Raw genomic sequence first — 19,890 nt, forward strand, 5'->3', positions numbered from 1 at the left:
CTGCAACCTATAATTATTGTAACTGATTGTAACTTTTTCTCTGTTATTAATTAAAAAATTTCTTGCTGATAAAAAAAAAAGTCAGATTTCACATTTAAAAGCAGGCAAGAGAAAATTCAGACCTGGACCAAATGCAAAGGGGGTCAAGGGGTTAATTTCTTCCTTTGAACCATGAAGGAATGCTATTTAAGCAGTGCCAAAACTTGCACCAAGGATATAGGACAGTTGGGGAATATGCTAATGAGTTCTACAAGATAAGAACTTGTCTATACCTCAATGAATCTGATATGCAAACCTTACGAACGCATTTGGTGGGTCTTATAGTGTATTGGTAATTTGGTTTAGTGACAACTTTATTTGGACATAGACAGGAGCAGTTGGCTTGCAGTAAAGGTGGAGAATCAACTTTTTCAAGCCGGTAATTAACATCCAATTACCAACTTTACAAGGACACAGACCATGATGAGCAAAGAGAAGGTTGTAATTGCTAGTTCAAGTCAAAACAGGTCTGCATTGGGACCAATAAATGCAACGTCTACTTCTAGTTAACAAGGAAAATCTATGGGGGTGGTGCATATGGAAATTAATGTGTTGAACCGCATGCTATATACTACAGATGTTTGGAAGAAGGCCATACTTCAGTCCAATGTTGTGCTAGACAAGTTCGCCTTGTCACTGTTGGTGTGAAAATTTTAATAAATTCTCATGCAACATAATTCACTCAATCAAGTGATTGAGTTTCTATTATATTGGGTAAGGTCCATTTAGAGAATTGTATAGATTGTTCCCCTTAATTACATCTCCACAAGAAAGTAGAGAACACCTTTTGATTCTGACTTAGAGAAATGAATGCATAGAACAAAAGAAAAGAACAATAGGGTACTTCTTAAAAAGAACTTTTCATTTGCATTTCTTTTACATTAAGTGTACAAGAATGAGAAGAAAAAAAAGAAAATACAATTGAGAAACTCTACAACAATACATTTCTCTCTTTCTTTTCTTTTTGATACAGAGATTGCCTTCTCACTCCTTTCTTCACAATAAGTTGTAGTCAATAAATGAAATTATGACTAATCCTTTGGATTTTTGCGTACAAGAAGGGAACCGTAGTCAATCAAATTGAATGTTTGATTGTAGACAGTTTTTATACCCTATTCATTTTCATATGAAGGGAACCATAATCCGCCCTTGAGAATTAGACTATAGATGGTTTAGTCCCTAACTTTGTCTTGAAAGAGGGACCATAATCAACCAAGTAGAAGCATCTGGTCTTAGATGGTTTATTTCCTTCTATTTCCTTTCTCAAAAGTGAAAATAAAAGAGAGAGAAAGAAGGATACATAGCAGAAGACATATATAGGAAGTATTCATGAAGAGGACTTTCCTTTTCCTACCTGTATTAGTGAAACTTCTTTTCCTTCCCTGTCTTCCCTTGAGCTCTTCTCTTTTTCTTCTCTCTTTATCTTGGATTTTCTTAAGAATCTCTTGAGACAATTTTCTCCGAAGAGAGCAATCTAGCTTCCCTTAAGGAGCTTAAATAAGGAGTGAGGTAGTTATGTATCTACCTCCTCCCCCTAGGTGAAGGACACCTGTCCCTCCCAATTGAAGAGAGGGAACTCCTGTACGGGACACTTTTTTTATAGTTTTGATGATTTGGATCGTAGACTAGCCAACCCACTTATTAGGGTTATAATCTATTTAAATATTATTTGGATTTAATAAAAAAATGCCTTCAACAGTCACCAAGGATACGAAGAATAGTTTCAAGAAGATCCATCCTATGCTGATTTGCTAAACTAGAATGTGGAAGATGATGAAGTATAATGATCTGGCATTGGTTGTGAGACATATTCTTTACATGCCCAAGGCAACATGTGTAGAATGGTTGAGGAGCAATTTAATCAAGACACGATGTAATGCTGATGATCAATTGTGCAGTGTCATCATTGATAGTGGCAGTTGTGAGACCCTTGTTGGTCAAGATGGTGATAAGTTGGATCTCAAGACTCAATGACTCCTCAAACCATATTTTATAGTTTGGTTTAAGAAGGGTGGAGAGATAAATGTGACTAAATAGTGCTTAGTTAATTTCTTTATTGGCAAGAAATATCAAGAAAAGGTTTTGTATGATATTGTTGTCATAGAGGTGCATCACTTTAGGCCACCATGGCAATTTTATAAGAAGGTTCATCTTGATGATAAGAATAGGTTTGCATTCTTCACAGTTTATACTATTGCTGATAAGAGAAGGAAGTTCCAAGCTTTCAAGGAAGGTGATATGGTAATGGTGTGCTTGTGTAAGAAAAGATTTCTAGCTGGTACCTATTAGCTGGGATGGAAGAAAATTATTCATATAGCCAACCTTATGTACTTGGTACAGGGCTTAGATGATGATGACCTCTTCAAAAAGCTTAACAAGTAGATGACTGGCCCTTTCAAAATTTTGAATGCTTATGAAGTTGACTTCCCAACTGATTTGAGCTTGATTTTATTTTTAATGTTGTTGTTCTCTTATTTATCATGGTAAGGAAGGCAAAGAAGATGAGATTGACAACATTATTAACAGCTGGGTGTTTTTTTTTTTTTTTTTGATGGAAAGATGCTTGCTAAATACTTGATCCAATGGAAGATGGATGATGAAAATGTTCCAGAGTTTCAGCTGTTAGATCCTCATTCTCTTGAAGTTTTTGTTTTATTCAGTTGGACAAAGTGTTTTCCAGGGAGGCGCTGATGTAGATGCCATATGGTATTCATCAATCTTTGACCAAATCTCAAAAGAAGGCTAAGAGAAAAATGAAGGAGAAAACTGTTTATGTCTACCATCCAAGTTCTAGGCAGAAATCCTAGACTTAAGAAGTGTACAAGAGATTTTCATAAAAAAGAAGAAGTGTATAAGAGACCCTCCAAATATATTTTTGGAAAAGGTAAAGTAATTTTATTCAAGGAGAGAATACAACAATGCCCAGACCAAAAGAAAGGCCTAGAGGCAATTCAAGTTACAGACTCCATACTGAGAACTAAACAAAGAACCTTCTACTTGTATTTTCTCTCATATAAAGTGAGACCACGTCATTTTACTCTTAATAAACAAAGCAAGTTAAAACCTGAAACAAAAGTACAGCAGAATTTGCACTTAGCCCGTTTGCACTCCCATCCATTTGTACCAGTGTAAATGAAATTTGCACTGCAAACAAATGGATTCTCCTGTTTGTGTCCATCCAACACTGATTGTCACCAAGTCAATGATTCTGCTCTCCTGTTTCTTTTGCTGAAAATTGTTAAGCTCCTCCCAAATGGTCTATAAGATTGCTGCCCCTGTGGAACTCCATATAATTTTCATTGTGGGTGGGGAACACCTCAAATAAACCCTTAAATATGGGCGGCATAAAAGCAAGTCTGCAAGAGAAAACATGCGATTGGCATTTTCACCATTCTTCGTGTGGTGCTTGGCATTCTCTTCCCTTTTCCGTTTTATCTGCATTACCTCATGCATTAGAATATCTTCATTTATGCCAAATATAGAAATGAATTATGCTTATTTAATGAGTTCTGAGCACATAAGTCAAAGCATTCCTGGTTATTCTTTGTACATCATATTGAAATAGTCTTTGGAATCATGATAGGAAAAAGAACATATTTAAGTTGGCACAAGGAGAGTACATAGCCCCAGAGAAGATTGAGAGTGTATATGCTAAGTGCAAGTTTGTCTCCCAATGTTTTGTTTATGGTAAGTATCCGAGGTTATAAATTTTGCTGTTAACTGTGGATTAATCTTGTCCTTGATGATGCCCAATCGAAAAAACCCTTCTCCTTGCCGATGTTCATTAATGGTTTCACGGTGATAGGTGACAGCTTGAATTCTTGCTTAGTAGCCATTGTCTCAGTGGACCAAGATGTATTGAAAGCTTGGGCTGCATCTGAAGGCATCAAGGTGGGTTTTAGTTCTTTCTTTTCTTTTTGGGTGTTTACTTCTTTTTTCTTTTCATTTTTTTTTAATATGGTAAAGTTTTTAAGACTTAAGCATGAGCAGGGAATATTTGATTCAACAAACTTTAAGTAACAGAACTCATAGACCAGATTGTATGCCTAAATGAATCTGAAGAAAATAGTTATTTGAGTGCTGCAGTAAACATTGGTTGGTACAATCACAAGTAAAGGTCTTGAGACTGGGGATAGGGATACAGAGAGAGAGAGAGAGAGAGAGAGAGAGAGTAGAACAGACACAAAAAAGATCAAGATGTCAAGGAAATAGTTGAAAACGGGAAGGTGAATATTAATAAACTGGTGGAGAGGGAGTTGGACGTGGAAAAGTCTCTCAGGCTAGTTTTTTGAGGTGGGGAAGGCTTTGCAAAGATAGCATTGAGAAGTTTGAAAAAAAGAAAAGAGAAGAGAAAAAGAAGAGGGAAGAATATCTAGAAAAAATAAAGGGGTGGGACGAGGAAGGAGAAGAAGAGGAGGGGTTGGACAACATTGAGTGAATTGGGGGGAGGGGGAAGACAGGGAGAAGAGGAGGAAGCTGAGGATTCTCAGTTGGAATGTTAGGGATATGAGGGATGGAAGAGGGAGATAGTGAGGATTATGCTTTGAAGTATGGAGTGAAGAGGGAGGAGATTGGGTGGAGCTTAAAGCTTTGGGGGTGTCAGGGGGATTGGTAAATTTTATGGTTTTCAGGGGTATTTGAAGCACTTTGGAACTGAATCCTTGTAATTTTGACCCTCTACAGTGTAATTCTGTTAAGTTATTGGTTTGTCAACATAGTTTTCAAGGCGCCAAGGTGAGGCTAGGCGACAGGGGGTGCTTTGTCGCCTAGTCGTCTAGGCGATGGATTTTTTTTCAAGTAAAAATCACATATCCTAGGGTAGTTCTCTAGGTTCCATAACCAACTTTCTTTGATGACTATCCATAATTTTCATAAGAAAATTATAAACTTCATATTTAAGTCTAGAAATCAACATATTTATGAGAGGAAAAAGATGAAAGGAAAGAAAATTCAAAAAAATATATATATAGGGGTTGAACCCCTATTTTTGTTTTAGGAAAATAGGGGTTAATGAAGAGATCCAGAAACATATCACTGGAATCAATGAGCTTAAGAATATGACCCAAGTACCTTGACTATTTAAAAATTCCATACACATGTTTGATGCAAGACTGGAGGGGAATAGGAGGAAGTAATGAAATTTAGGGTTTGGGTGAAGAGTGAAAATGTTTGTGGCAATTAAAAATGAAATTATTATATATGCTTAAAAACTAGGTTTTGATTACATGAGAAATAGGAATCGTCATGGGTGAGGTCTGGTTTTGGAAGGGCCACAGGGCTGGATCCCTAGACTGGACTGGCCAGGCCTGGGCCCCACGCCCAGACATCTAGGTCCAGTCTGTTTTCTTTTTTTTTTTTTGTTTTTGTTTTTGTTTATTTTTTCCTCTTTAGGTTCAAGGTTTGGCATTAGCAAGTCTGACAGTTTGTTGGTAGGTAGAACCTTGTTTGGCCCTCAAAGCTTTAAGTTTTTAATCATGAAGACAACAGAAGGTACAATTTACCACTTACAGGTGGACTGGTGTAGCTGTTTCTAATGTACAACTATGTTATTGATACCCAGATAACTGTGCATAGGTGCTAAAATATGTAAAATACTTCAATTTTTAGTGAAAATTTCATATCTAAAACCTTTCCCATACATCCTAACCATATGCTAGTAACAAATATACTTTATAGAATATGTAGATAAAGTTATTTATGATATATCAGCATAACCATACAGTATAACCTACAATATATATGATATGTGTATATTTGGATGTAAGTGAGTGATATTAACTGGAAGAAACATGAGAGAATATGTAAATATAAACCATGTATTACATACAAAATATAATGTATAAATATACAATATATGTAAATATACAGGATATAGAATATGTATATATTCCCAGACCATGCCTTAGTAGGCCTCTGAAATGGGGTGATTTGGCTGGTCCAGGATGGTAGGTGTGGCACTAGCTTCTCTTAAACCTGTATCAGGTTAATTTCAACCAGCAATCTTAATCAAGAGCAATAAGCAAACGAGGACAAAAAATTAAAGGACCAAAACATAGATAAACTGATACTATTTTAGGATTCTCTTTGGAATCACTTCTACATGATGGAAGCATCACATATCCAGCTTGAGTAGCAGTAAATATGAAAGTCAGAGAAAACTCTTTAACTAGTAGCACAAGGATTTGAAGTAGTGGAGTAGAGCAAGGTTTAAAATGTCGGTGTTGGTGGAAATGTCGGTTGTCCAAATATAGGAAACATGTTAGAAATGTTGGAAATATTGTAAAAATTATAGACTTGGTGGAAACATTGTAAATATGAAAAAATATGAATTTTTGCATATTCTAAATATGCAAAATTTAAACTCATAGAAAATGTAAAATGGTTCTAATAAATCAACCAAATATTTTATTAAACAAGTGAAAACTAATATTTAACTTCATGTTGGAAATGAATATCGAGCTCATTCAAAGTGGTAATCATGTAAGTTATGTGGGCAATAACATTGCTACTCCAAATATCTACAATATTGTGACCAACTTATGTTATTATACTATTTCTTGTACTCCACATAGTGCTGGTAGTGTTCACTGGGGAATATGTTGGTTCCAGTAAAATTTTATATCACTACCCATGGAAATGGAAATATGTCATGGAAACTCTCTTGTACTCCACATAGTGTTGGTAGTGTTCATTGGGGGAATATGTCGGTTTTAGTAAAATTTCATGTCACTACCCATGGAAATGGAAATATGTTGTGGAAATATTAGGAAATTTAGGTACATCTTATACCATGGAGTAGAGAAATGCATTTTAAATCTACCTTAAAAAAATAAAGACAAAGGAAACAACAGTTAGCAGTTTGTATCATAGTTTTCAAGGCACCAAGGCAAGGCTAGGCAATAGGGGGCGCCTTATGATGGGCATGATGGGCTTTTTTCTTTTTAATAAAAACCATGAATTCTAAAGTAATTTCCTAGGTTCCATAGTAAACAGCAACCATCTTTCACTATTAATTGTCTATAATCTTCATAAAAAATGTATGAACTTCATTTAAAACATATAAAATCATCATATTCATGAAAAGAATGGAAGAAAGAAAAGAAATTTCAGATAATAGAGCGACAGCCTCCAACTTTGTCCTTGGAAAAGCAGAAAAGAAAATAAAGGATGAAAGAAGATCAATATGTGTAAGTTTTAGTTCTTCCATGCTTGTTATTTCAGGTTTTGAAGTGTTACAGGGTTCAAAATAGTGTACAACTTTTTTGAACCCTAACAAATAAGATAAATAATAAAAGGAAACTAGTATTTTAACTCAAACTGAATAGTTTAGTTTAATAAATGTGTATTTTATTATTATAATCTCAGAAAGTTAAGTGAGATGACCCTTCATGAGTGCCTTATCACCTAGATGTTTCTCTATATGGTAAGTTACCTTGATATTACCTGATTGTCATAGTTAGGTAGTATATCCTAGAGGTAGTCTCTATTTTATATGATAGTGGATTGTTGTATCTTTTTCTTTTCTTTTTTTAAAGGTAAAGTATAATGCATTGTATTAATATCAAAATGTGGTCCTCTGTACAATGAACCATTGCATATGTATCATATTCATAGCTTGCTTGGTTCTAAAAAAGTTCAATCTCAAAAAAGAAGAAAACAAATCATCCTTAAATACATTGTGTACAGAAAGCCAATTCCCCAGGTCCTCTACTACCGTCTTGATTACACCCCTGCCTCAGAAATTGACTTCTGTCCAAAGATTCTTCTATTCCTCTCAAACCATAAAACCCATGTAGTCGTTGTCGGGACAGTTGCCCAGCAAACTTTTCCTTCCTTAGACATACTCAAGAGTCAAGACTTGCCAAGCTTCTAACAACTTTTTCACTGACCTGGATGCACCATTGGAGATTTAAAGCTCTGAAAAAATGGTTCAGACAGAAGCACTGAAACAACAAGTAGCATGTGATTTGAAGTCTCAACCTCTGTTACAAAGCAACAGGGCCCATCAGCAACGTATCCTTAGTAAGTCATTTTTCCAAAGTTACCACCCAAAGGAAAAACTTTACTTTTGGAACAGCATCTGTCCCAGAAATAGCTTTGTTTGGGAAATAATTTTCTCTCTCCCACCAGGCCTTTGTAGAAAGATTTCACTGCAAACTCCCCTGAATGGAACCACTTCCAGCATCTAGAATCTTGATCTTGTAGACCTAGTTGCTGATTTTGGACCACTTTCCAGTTATTAGGTTATTCGGTTTTTCATTTGATCGATAGCAGCATGCTTGTGTTTTATTCGATGGTTGCAAGAAATTGTTGCGACTATGTTAATTCATGGAAACCCAATCACCCAGGCATGCATCCACTGGGTGATGTGGTTTATCCTTTGACTTATAGCATGTTTAGGTTTCTTAGAGGCTATAAGAAAGTTAATGATTATGTGAGCTCATTGCTCAACATGTTTAACTACCTTCATATTTCTTGATATTCCTAATAAGGTAGTGGATCCTAGAGGTAGTCTTCAGTTTATCATATAATAGCGGGTAATTCATGTATCACTTAGGGTAGCAACAATAAGCATGCATTCACTAGGTATTTTTGTCTTTCATTTGATTGATAGACTGTATGCTTTATTGCAAGGTTGCAAAAAAGTGTTGTGATCATGTGGATTAATCAAAACCAAATATCCTAGGCATGCACTCACAAGGTGATTTGGTTTTAAATTGGATAATTAGCATGTTTGTGACTTGTTGAAAGGTCATAAGAAAGTGTTGTAACCATGTGAACTCATCAAAATCAAATTACCCATACATGCACTCACTAGGTGATTTGGTTTTTATTTTGAGTGATAACATGCTAGTGTTTTATTGGAAGACCATAATAAAATATTGTGACCACGTGAACACATCATAACATATGTTAGGCTACCTTGGCATTTCTTGATTATCATAGTAAGGTAGTAGACCTTAGAGATAGTATCTATTTTTTCATATGTGAGCAGTTGTTTTTTATCATTTGAGGCAGGAAGAAGGCATGCATTGACTGGGTGATTTGATTTTTCATTTGATTGTTAGCATTTCTATGTTTTATTGTAGGGTTGCATGAAAGTGTTGTGACCATGTATTTACCCATCAAAACCAAACCACCTAGGAATGCACTTATTCAGTGATTTTGTTTTTCATTCGATTGATAGCATGCTTGTGTTTCATTGGAGGGTTGCATGAAAATGCCGCAGTTGTTTGAACTAATCACTCAGCACGTTAGGTTACTTTGATGTTTCTAAATTGTCATAGTAAGGTAGTAGACCCTAGTGTTATGTTTGGTTTGAAGGAAAAAATAGGGAAAGGTAGTGAAAAACAAAACACAGCCTAAAGGCAATCTCTATTTTTCCATATGTTAAGATGCACTCACTAGATAATTTGTTTTTTGTTTGATTAATAGCATATCTATGTTTTGTTAGAGGGTCACAAGTGTTGTGACCCATGTGAACACATCAAAACCAAATCACCTAGGCAAGCACTAATTGGGTGATTTGGTTAATAGCATGTCATGTTCTATTGAAGGGTTAAAAGAAGCATTTTGACCATGTGAACTCATTACTCCACATGTAGTGAAACCTAGAGGAATAGTTTTCAAGGATATATTATATTAAAAGAAGGAAGTCTAGAAATTTTCTCCTTTTTTGAAGTTTTTAATTTTTTTAATCCATGTAATTTTCGAAACTATCAATTAGAACTCTACTTTCCCCAAAAATCTTCCTAAAATCACTCTCTCTCTCTCCCCCACACGTTCTTTTTAACAATTATTGGAGATTAAACTATTGTTCACGGGTTGGTTCGGTTTAGTTGTAGGTTGTTTGGCCAACCAAATTGACCTGGTTAGGTTGGGGGGTTGGTCACTCAGGTTATATCAGTTTGGGTCAATTTTTTGTTTGGTTCGTCGGTTCAAAAGATTTAACCTTAAAAAATTAAATTTAAGTTTAAAAAAATTACAATGGCATTATTAAAAAATAAATTTAAAAATTAAATTTATGATATAAACTATTTTAGCCAAAGAAATATTGGAATTTTTCCACTTTCCCATATAAAAAATATATTTAAAATATAAAATATTAATATATATCTATGGTCGGGTCGTTCTATTTTAGTCAGTTTACAAATGGCCAAAGCGAAATTGATTCAACCCAGTCGGGTTGGGAAATTGTTGAACCAAAGCCGATTGGAAATCCTAGAAATTGGGTTGGTCAGTTTCATTAGTTTGATTCGGAATGGCAATTGGGTGGGGCGGGGATGAGGAGCCTCTCCCCATCCCCGTCCCTACGAAAATCTCCATCCATGTCCCTGTCCCCATCCCTGCTAATGAGGACAAAGTTATTCACATCCCCATCTCCATGGGTATCCCCACTCCACGTGATTCTTTATAATGTCAACCATTATTTTTGTTTTTTATTTTATTTAAAAAATAAAAATAAAATAATTAAAATTTATAATCCTATTAGAAAAGATTCAAACATATTCAACCATATTTTTAAAAATATTAACATATAAACGTTTGTATGCATATATACATATATAAACATATGCATACATATACATATATATTAGCGGGGATCCCATGGGGTGGGGCAGGGAGTGCTCTCCCCATCCCTGCACCATCTGAAAATTTCCCCATCTTCGACCCCGTGGAGGGAAAAATCATCCCCATCCCCACCCCATTCGAGGCAGATCCCCACGGGGGTCATGGAAATGGGGAAAATTGCCATCCCTAAGTTTGATAAACAACCCTATCTAAAATTAATTATTGTTATTTTTGTATTGTAAATAAATTATTAAAAAGTAGTATATAAAATATAAATGATTATTAATTATTATATAAAACAATTGTATACTCTTACATGTTTCTATTATTTATCTTTAACTCGTGCAGCCGAGCAAGCGATTCAAAGCTGTTGCTTGTTGCGCTAGCACGTGCAGTAGTTTTGAATCTTGCTGCTAACAAATCACATGCATCACACGGGTCCCCACTAGTTTTTTATAAAACCCATCTTTCACTATTAATTGTCACCTAGTCACCTAGTTTTTGAATAAAAACCATGGATCCTAAGCCTTGGGTTTTATAGCAGCAGTAACCATCTTTTGCTAATAGTTGTCTATAATCTTCATAAAAATGGTACAAGCTTCATTTGAAAAATAGAAATTCAGCATATGAAAAAAAAAAGGAAGAAAGAACAGAATTATCAAAACTAGAGGGGCTGAGCCTCCGTTTTTGTCTTAGGAAAATAAGAAAAGAAAAGAAAGGATGAAGAAGAAGAAGAAGAAGAAGAAGAAGTCTTAAGAGGGTTCTAGGCAGCTTGTTGATTTAACCCTAACAAATGTGAAAATTAATAAAAGGAAACTATTATTTTAACTTAAACTAAATAGTTTAGTTTAATATTCTTTATATTATTATAATCTCAAAATCTTAAGAATATAAAAGTATCCAAGAGCACCATGTTAAAAAATATATTGGCAATTAAGCGAGGCAACCTTCCATGAGCATCGCCTAGGAGTTGCCTAGGCGTTACCTTGTGAACTATGAATGGTATTTAGATAAAGATCAGATTTTATTCTGTTTGAAACTTTGGTGTGGATCTAAACTATTATTCCATGTTATAGGTTCAGTGAAAAGAGTAAGGTGGGGAAAGAAAATTTGGGTTCCAGCAGTCTGGGGAGTGGAAGCAGAAATCCTTAACATAATAACTATAAATACCTCCCTCTGGATACCAGCCTGAAAACAGCTTAAAAGATTACAATACCCTTCACAGTAATAAGATTTCTAATGACTTAAAATGATGCCAAATTCATTTATTAAATTTTGACAGAGAGATTGGAAGGATCATACAACATAGCTGATAAGCATGTATTTTGATGCAGAAGGACTAAAATACCCTTGTTTTCCAAATAGAATAAATTAGTTAAAACTAAAAACCATAGTGGCCCTGAACCATCATTACGCCATATTAGAACTTCTGGACCATGCTTTTCTTCTTCCTGATATGTCCTAAGAAGCTGTTTAGGATTCCCATCAAATTGATCTGCTCTACATGGAAGAGTTGACGACAGTTAATTAAGTAATGGTTGTTTTTTCCTAGGAGTGGATGATGTTTTATCTTCTCCTCATTTCCATAAACAGTGTACCTGCAGACAAAGTTCAATGTATCGATGGTATCGTAGTCTATCGCACGATACATATCTATTTTCAGGGTAACTGATACACTAATAGAGAGGAGATTAATTTTTTTAAGCCCCAAAGTTCAAGCTATATATGGGGATGATCACAGCTCATAAAAATTATACAATGAAAGTCTGGTGTACCCCACCAGTCATTTATTTTAATTGTTTGGTTAAGTCAAATGCTGATGTGGCAGGACCACTTCTAAAATGCCAAATAAAAAAAATTAAAAAAAAAAAAGAGTATCGATTATTTGAAACTCTCGATACAATAAATTTCTATAGAGAGAGTATCAATACTTTGATCATTACCTCTAGATAAACTGTTCTGTTTAGCTTTCTACTTTTAGTTGCTTAGGAAATATTTATTCTATTTTCTTTTGATTTTTTATTACCTTAGTTTCTATGTTTAGTCCAGGGCTAAAAAGATTGAAAAGCAAGAAAATCCCTTTGGGCCATGAAATCCATCACATATTCTGTTCTGCATCTTATCATCAGAAAAGACTTCTGTTCCAAGTTTGTTTTTAAGGAGCTGAAATCTGTTTGACTTTGAAAAGCTTTGGACTAAACTTTCCTTGGATTGACATTTTGTGACGAAGAAGGAAGAGATGCTACTTTTGTGTAACAAAAGCACTTCAGAAAATTCTGCCATATTAGTTGCCCATTTGTCAAGTTACATTTCAGGCATTTACCATTTCTTAGTCAAACAAATGTTATTATTCAAACATCTGATTCCCCGTCAGTCATTGTGCACAATTCATATGATTTATCAGCCTATCCAGATATTTTCCACTTTCCAAAGATATATTTGCTGCGTCAAACTTGAACAGTCGGTTCTTTTAGAGCCAAAGTAATTTATTCTTTAGTTTGTGCGTCCATATCTCATACCAATTGGTCTTGTTTATATGTGTTGTACATAGAGTGTTACACAAAAAGGATATCAAGGCCAAATAGTCAGTTGATTCAAGTTCACCAAGGTGGTGAAGGATTGGCCTCTTATGTTGAACCCCTGTTTGGTAAGGGAAAAATAGTCCACATGGTTAATCTGAATAAGAAAAGGAATATGATCTGAAGTTATTTCCTGGCATATGTGCAGTATGATGATCTAGGACAACTTTGCAACGATACAAGAGCAAGGGAAGCTGTCCTGGCAGACATGGATTCTGTTGGAAAGAAAGCTCAGGTAATATATTTCAATAAATATTCTACTAGCCCTCTTAAGATACGAAAGAGTGATAGCTCCTTTTCATTTTTTTTTTTTTATTTATTTAACATTCTAACTATTAATCTTCCCATCATGCAGTTGAGAGGTTTTGAATTTGTAAAATCTGTAACTTCAGTGCTTGAAGCATTCACCATGGAGAATGGCCTTCTTACTCCAACACACAAGGCAAGTGTCATGTTTCACCCAGTATGGGAAGAACTGAAACACAATTAAAACGAGATTGTCTTACAGTTTTCTGTTCTTTACCTTTTCCAGATAAAAAGACCTCAAGCAAAGGCTTACTTTGCAAAAGCAATATCAGACATGTATGCGCAGCTTTCTACATCCGATCCTGCCCCTAAGAAAAAAGTTGTGAAGTCTAGCCTATAAGAAATAGAGAAACAAGAGTTGTTCTTCTCGCTAGGGCCCTCTACTTGCAGAACCGAGATGCCATACACCTTGCAAACAAGGGTTTTGCATGATACAGTTCAAAATGTAGCATTTTTTCTTTTGGGTCGAAACTAAATGGATTAAACGAGTACAGTGATATCTCACGTCTCACCATTGTAACTGTAATGTATGTTGTATAAGAATTATCCGTCTCTTAGAACGAACCATTGTAATTGTAACACGCTATTGCCAAAATAGCATTGTACATGCAAAATAATCAGAATCCATATCGTGAGAGTTTTGTAAAAGTTTAAGTGCCGGCTGAAACACCCAAACAAGCTCATACTATGTAGCCGAGCCCATATAGTTGGGATAAGGCATGGATGATTGATAATGACATGCAAAATAATCTCCACTCTCAAGGTATTCATCAATTCATCATACGTGATTTGTGCTATGTGCTGGTGGTACTATTACTAGTACTAGATAGATAGATAGAGAGAGAGATACTATAGGGTTTCTTGATAGCGTCGGTGGGACTCCCTGGTCCCCAAGTCCCAAGTGGTGCAGTAGACATGGATGCTAGCAAGTAGCAACAGGAGGCAGAAGCAATGCAACTTCTTCTAGTTATTAAGTTATTTAACAATAGCAACAAGAACGAAAATAATAGCTTAATAAGATTCTTCCCAGAGATATAGGCCCTAAGGTTTTGACTCTTTATATGCTAGGAGCCTAGGTGTGGACAGCTACTCAGATTACAACCCTCCAAACACGTGGCCCTCACACCTGGCCCACGTGCAAGAGGAGTGTGTCCAGCCTAGGACTAAGAGACCCACTGGGTCAATATACACTCGGTTATTGAAAGATCGAAATCATACGGTCTCTCAGGGGACTTCATTCATTGTGGTCAAAAAAGAAAGCATATAAAAAGGGCACCATGAACTGTCATAATCAAATATATATATACATCAGGTGAGGTGGTTGTGATTGTGAACTTCCAACCCAGTGAGCTATTAACTTAAAAATATCTTCTAGACTTCTGTGTGTGAAGTATCACTCTTGATTAAATTAAACCCAAGTTACAGATCCGAAGTCTCAATTCTCAACTAAGAGAGTGAGATCCATACTTCAGCCTAGACTACTAGTCCATCTCTTCACAATCTCAAGACATCCTTAGCTCCTAAAATATTCTACAAAGCGTCAAGCCGTCAACAGAATTTATACTTTTTATATATATTCGAGACCCAGTTATGAGCCTATAAGTTGTGATTTAGGAGACAAAGATTAAACTGAGTAAACTGGCTTCAATAAATTAAATTGAGAAGGAATAAGGACAGCCAGCAGCTTATCGTATATCAATGCAAGGAATTTTATGCGAGAAATGGACGTGTTGACGTGTTGTTTCCAGTAAACTCCTATAAATTTTAGTACTGTGGCCGCTCGTGACATCCCAAAGTTAGTGTATTTTATAAACAAATCCCACTTGCTTTCTGAAGTTATGGACTTTATTTTTTATTTATTTTTTCTGCTGCAAGGTTGGTAGAGGAAGAAATTTTACTACATAGCTTTCATCTTTCTTTTTTTCCTACATAAATGGCTTTTATCTTTTGGTGACAGGTCCTTTAGCTCAGCCTTTCTAAGCAATTGGGTTTATACATATACATGGTATATGCAATTTGTCATAGGTATGAGCTGGCAATGGCAGGTAGATCAGAAAACCCATCAACCATCTGGTTCTTTTTCCTGATTGGTATTCAGTTCCTGGTTCAACCTTGCCACCCTTCCAAAAACCCCTTTTTACCTTCCTGGTGTTCATTGATTTCAGTTTGGCTTTTCTGACGAAAGCAAATAAATAGAGCATCTCTGGTTATCACTTTCCCTTATAAACCCATACAGGCTCAGCCTGAACCATTTCACCCAGCAGAAGTTGGATGATCTTGATTGGTTTAGTGCATATGGGACTGCACTCAACAGTGGTGTACCAAAAAAAGCTGGGATCCTGCGAGGAAGAAGACCATCAAAATGTGGTGATGGACATGAACAGCTTCCTCGTTGCTGTGTACGGTGAAAAAGACAAGGGAGATGAAATGGATGGAGTGAACCGAGATGAGGAGACAGGATCTTAACATAATCTATTCACATAGACCAGAGAGAGAGAGAGTAGGGGTTTGTATGATCTGGCGACATGGCGTTATGGGTGGCCTGGTGTTTGCTGCACCAGCTCTAAGTGAGTCAGATGGTTAGATCTTGATTAGTTGTATGTTTAATTGTTATTTTATTTGGACTTGGTAGAAAGAATAAGGGAAAATTCCTGATTAGTATCCTTTACTTTAGGCCTAGTGTCATTTTGGTCCCTGAACTTTAAAATGTGCATCTAAAACTTTCAAAACCTATCAATCTAGTACCTATCGTTAACTAGTCATTAAGTGACATTTAAAAAGATATAAATACCCTTCAAGTGTCATCTAATTTTCTTTATTAACCATCCAAACATTGATAAAAAATGAACAGTCCAAAATCCTTATTTGTTTTATTCAAGAAAGTTGGGGATCATGTTTCAGTGGGTATTCTAGTGACCCCAACTTCCTTGAATAAAAGATGAAGGATTTGTGATTGTTCATTTTTTATCAATGTTTGAATAGTTGATAAAGAGAATTAAATGACACTTGAAGGGTATTTATGTCTTTTAAATACCACTTAAGGACTGATTAATGAACTGGCTAACACAAGTAATGGATTGGCATATTTTTAAAATTTGGATACTGAATTATTGCATTTTAAAGTTTGGGGACTAAAGTGGCACTAATTCCAAAGAACAATGTAGCAATCCAAAATTTTACAAAAGGACAAGTGAAAGTGAATTTTCCATACACGTTGACTCCATCGATCAATTTCTTCCCCTCCATTTGCACTACTTGGAGTGGACTAAGGAAGGAAAGCACTAGGAAAGGTAGTTTTGTTAGTTTTGTAAACCCTCCTCCACGAGAAACAAGAACCAAAATTAAAACAAAGTCACCTCCAAGTCCCGAGACTAGAGAAACTAATGTCAATTCACAGGCATCAATGTTCCATCTAATAATGATACTTTTATGAGCACGTGGGAAGTGAAAAATAAATAAATAAAGAATATTTTCTTAGGCCCCGTTTGGCATGTCTTTTTACATAGGCTGGCAGTTTTTAAAAACCCGACAGATGGAGTTTTGGTATTTTTTCATTTGGTTGGGAAAAAGATTTATCCGTCAAAAACCACAGCCCCCAAAAGATGTGGAAAGCCTGCCTATTTTTGAGAAGCTTTAAATGAAACTTTTTGTCTTTTTTTTTCAACTCGTTTTTGCACAGAAAGACGCACCTTAACCAAACAGTTTTCAAGCTACTCAGATTTTAATGCAAAAGCTCACATCATCTTTTGGCTGTCAGGTTTGTCGGAAGAACTTCTAAAAAAGACTTGCCAAACAGCACCTAAGTAACTATTTGAAATTTATTATGCTTTTTGAAAAACCGTGGTGATGCTTTGCAAGTCTTTCCCTGCAGTCTTTCGAGCTTCATCAAGTTCGAAGACCAAAAATTACTCCTTTTTTTTGGTAACCAAAAGCTGGTAAGATCAAAAGATGCACATGTAGAAAGACTTAAAAAGACTGAAAGCGTAGAATTTCAAGAATCTTCAAATAAAGTTTTTTTTGTCTTCCCATCATGGTATATAGCTTCTAAATGTGTTTTGAAAAGCCCACAAGACCAAGCCACTTGTCAAATGGCATGTCTTTAAAGTCAAGACCCCAAAAGCTTAATACGTCTTTTGGCCATCGAGACTGCTAGAAGATCTTCCTAAAAGGACTTGCCAAACAGCATTAACAGCAAATGGGTGCTATATTTAAAATATGTTATTTGAAAAAACATTCATGGTTTGGTTAGGCGTTTTTTCAAAAAATGTCTTTTTAGACCACACCTAGAAAATCAGGAAAGGCATGGTCTGAGAAAGTGCCCTTTTTTATGCTTTCTCATTTTTTTATTATTGTTAGCAACAGTGTATTAACGTGGCATTGAAAGTGCCTATATGGCAGCAATGGTCTCAGACAAAAAAAATAATAATAATAATCTATTTCTAAGAAAACGGTATGCCTATACAGTAATACAGTACCATTTTGGCATTGTCTGAGAAATGATATTATGAAAAAAAACAACACCAATTACAAATACCGCCTAAGTGATCATTCTTTTGGTTTAAAGGGGCATTTCAATCTCAAGCCTAAAAAGTAAAAATGAAAACTATTATTTGGATCTAAAATATATAAAAAAAAAAAAAGTAAAAATGGTTTTATATTTTATAGATTGCATGCATAAAATGCTCTTAATTACTTGGTAAATATAAGAACTTTCATATTATCGCACTTAAAACATAAATGAATGTTCACAACCATCATATTTCTTCCATTTTGTTTGTTGTCTATGCTGCGTTTCTCTCTATGTGAAGGGAGTCAAGAACAAAGACTGAGTTAATAATGCGGCCAATATGGAGCCCTTAGATGTAGGCATGCGTTCCACAAGCTTTTGACTTTGAAATAGTCAGCCTGTTTTAGAGAGAGAATTTTAGATGACCAAACAATCTACCTAAAGCATGAAAGCATGGTTTCAGGCTCAAAAAGGTGATACCTTTCACTAATCCTTTGTTTTAAGGGACACTTTTCAGCTTACTGTGGGGCTCAAAAATCAAAGCCCCTTTTATGTGTTATGTGTAGTTTTAAAATTAGAGTATTAAAGCCTTAATCACTAAGAAAGTCAAGCTTTTAAGGTGACCCCACCTAAACTCAGGATCAGACTTTGGCAAAGATAAGCCACTTCCACTGTCAAATGTTTTTTTTCATTTAGACTTTAAACCATTCTATATCTCATTTAAACAATTGATATTCTTGTGTTTCCATGAAAGAACAAGGGCCTTAATGTTTGGACTTGCCAAGATTCACAAGCTAGTCAGAACAGATGAATGAGGATCCATAATTCTCCCCCTCTTGCTTCTTCTTGTTCTGAGAGTTTACATGGTGGGGTTTGTGATCGCCAACTTTGTCAGCTTTCGGGAATGGACAGGAAAATAAATCAGTGGACCAAAGACGGTGTTCTAACCCTAATAAGTCCAATGCTGTTCAACTCCTCAACACCCTAATAATGCAAGTTTGGCACATCGAGTACATTCCACATTTCAAATGCTATTGTTGTAGCTCTCACTCTTCTTTGCAAAGTAGGGCCACCCGTAGGGGTGATCATTTCAGCCCGGCCCGGAAAATTTGAGCTTGGGCTTAGGTTTGTTGTTAAAGGCCGGCTTGGGCCTGCATTAAGCCCGTGAAATTTAGGGCCGAGCTTGGGTCTAATTTTTTAGGCCCAGCCCGGGCCAGGTATTTATAAATGATATATAACTTTATGTATATATGTTATTTAAAATTATTTGATAATTGACGTTTTATATATTAAATAGAGATTTGTAGGAGATTAAAGATTTTAATCATGTGGTCTTAGATCTTACCAAATTCTAATCTAGTATTTAATGAAATATAGAAATTATTAAAAAAATTATTAAACCCTAATATTCTCGACTCTCTCTCACCAATTTCACAAAACCACCGCCGCACCCAATATCTCTCTCACCAAAAGACAAATCTTCTAGTGATGAAGACTCCATTGACGAAGATAAATCTAAAGTTTAGAATGGTTGCAAGTTTTGGGTAAAATTGAAACCATTTTCAATATTTTATTACTTATTTATTTACATTAAATTGGACTATTTTTTCTTAGTTTGCTAATATCTTTTTTATTTCACCTTTTATTTGTAGGAGTTGAATGGAAGATGAAGCCCCTTATAGAGACGTTTAAAGTTGTTTTGTGGATATTACATGACAATGGATGGTTATTTTTTTGATAGATATTATAGGTTCTAGGTTGATCTTTTGAAGAATTGGTTTGTTAAAATTATCATTTTTAGCATACTAGTGACCAATTGAAACTTATAAATTACAAGGTATAATTATTTAGTTTCTTTTATGTTAGAAGATTTTATCTTGATATTAA

At 35.3% G+C, this 19,890-nt stretch overlaps 1 protein-coding gene across 2 annotated transcripts in view; it reads left to right on the forward strand.

The window, feature by feature from the left end:
* Window positions 1-14,144, forward strand: part of LOC148861855 (long chain acyl-CoA synthetase 6, peroxisomal-like) — a 98,383-nt gene extending 84,239 nt beyond the window's left edge. Inside the window, exons 19-23 of one of the 2 annotated variants that reach the window (XR_016112749.1) lie at window positions 3,623-3,726; window positions 3,845-3,930; window positions 13,163-13,258; window positions 13,339-13,425; window positions 13,546-13,632. Coding sequence is in view for 1 of the 2 variants with exons in the window: in XM_088983621.1 (XP_088839747.1) it covers window positions 3,623-3,726; window positions 3,845-3,930; window positions 13,339-13,425; window positions 13,546-13,632; window positions 13,723-13,836 (478 nt within the window). In the remaining variant the exon portion in view is untranslated. Of the gene's footprint in view, window positions 1-3,622; window positions 3,727-3,844; window positions 3,931-13,162; window positions 13,259-13,338; window positions 13,426-13,545; window positions 13,633-13,722 lie in introns of those variants that run through there. The other variant, XM_088983621.1, reaches the window with a different exon arrangement.
* The last annotated feature ends 5,746 nt before the right edge of the window (window positions 14,145-19,890 follow it).

The sequence above is a fragment of the Nelumbo lutea genome, chromosome 4, assembly GCF_056320005.1.
Source record: "Nelumbo lutea isolate HS-2025 chromosome 4, American lotus-T2T, whole genome shotgun sequence".
In the NCBI taxonomy this organism is placed as follows: domain Eukaryota; kingdom Viridiplantae; phylum Streptophyta; class Magnoliopsida; order Proteales; family Nelumbonaceae; genus Nelumbo; species Nelumbo lutea.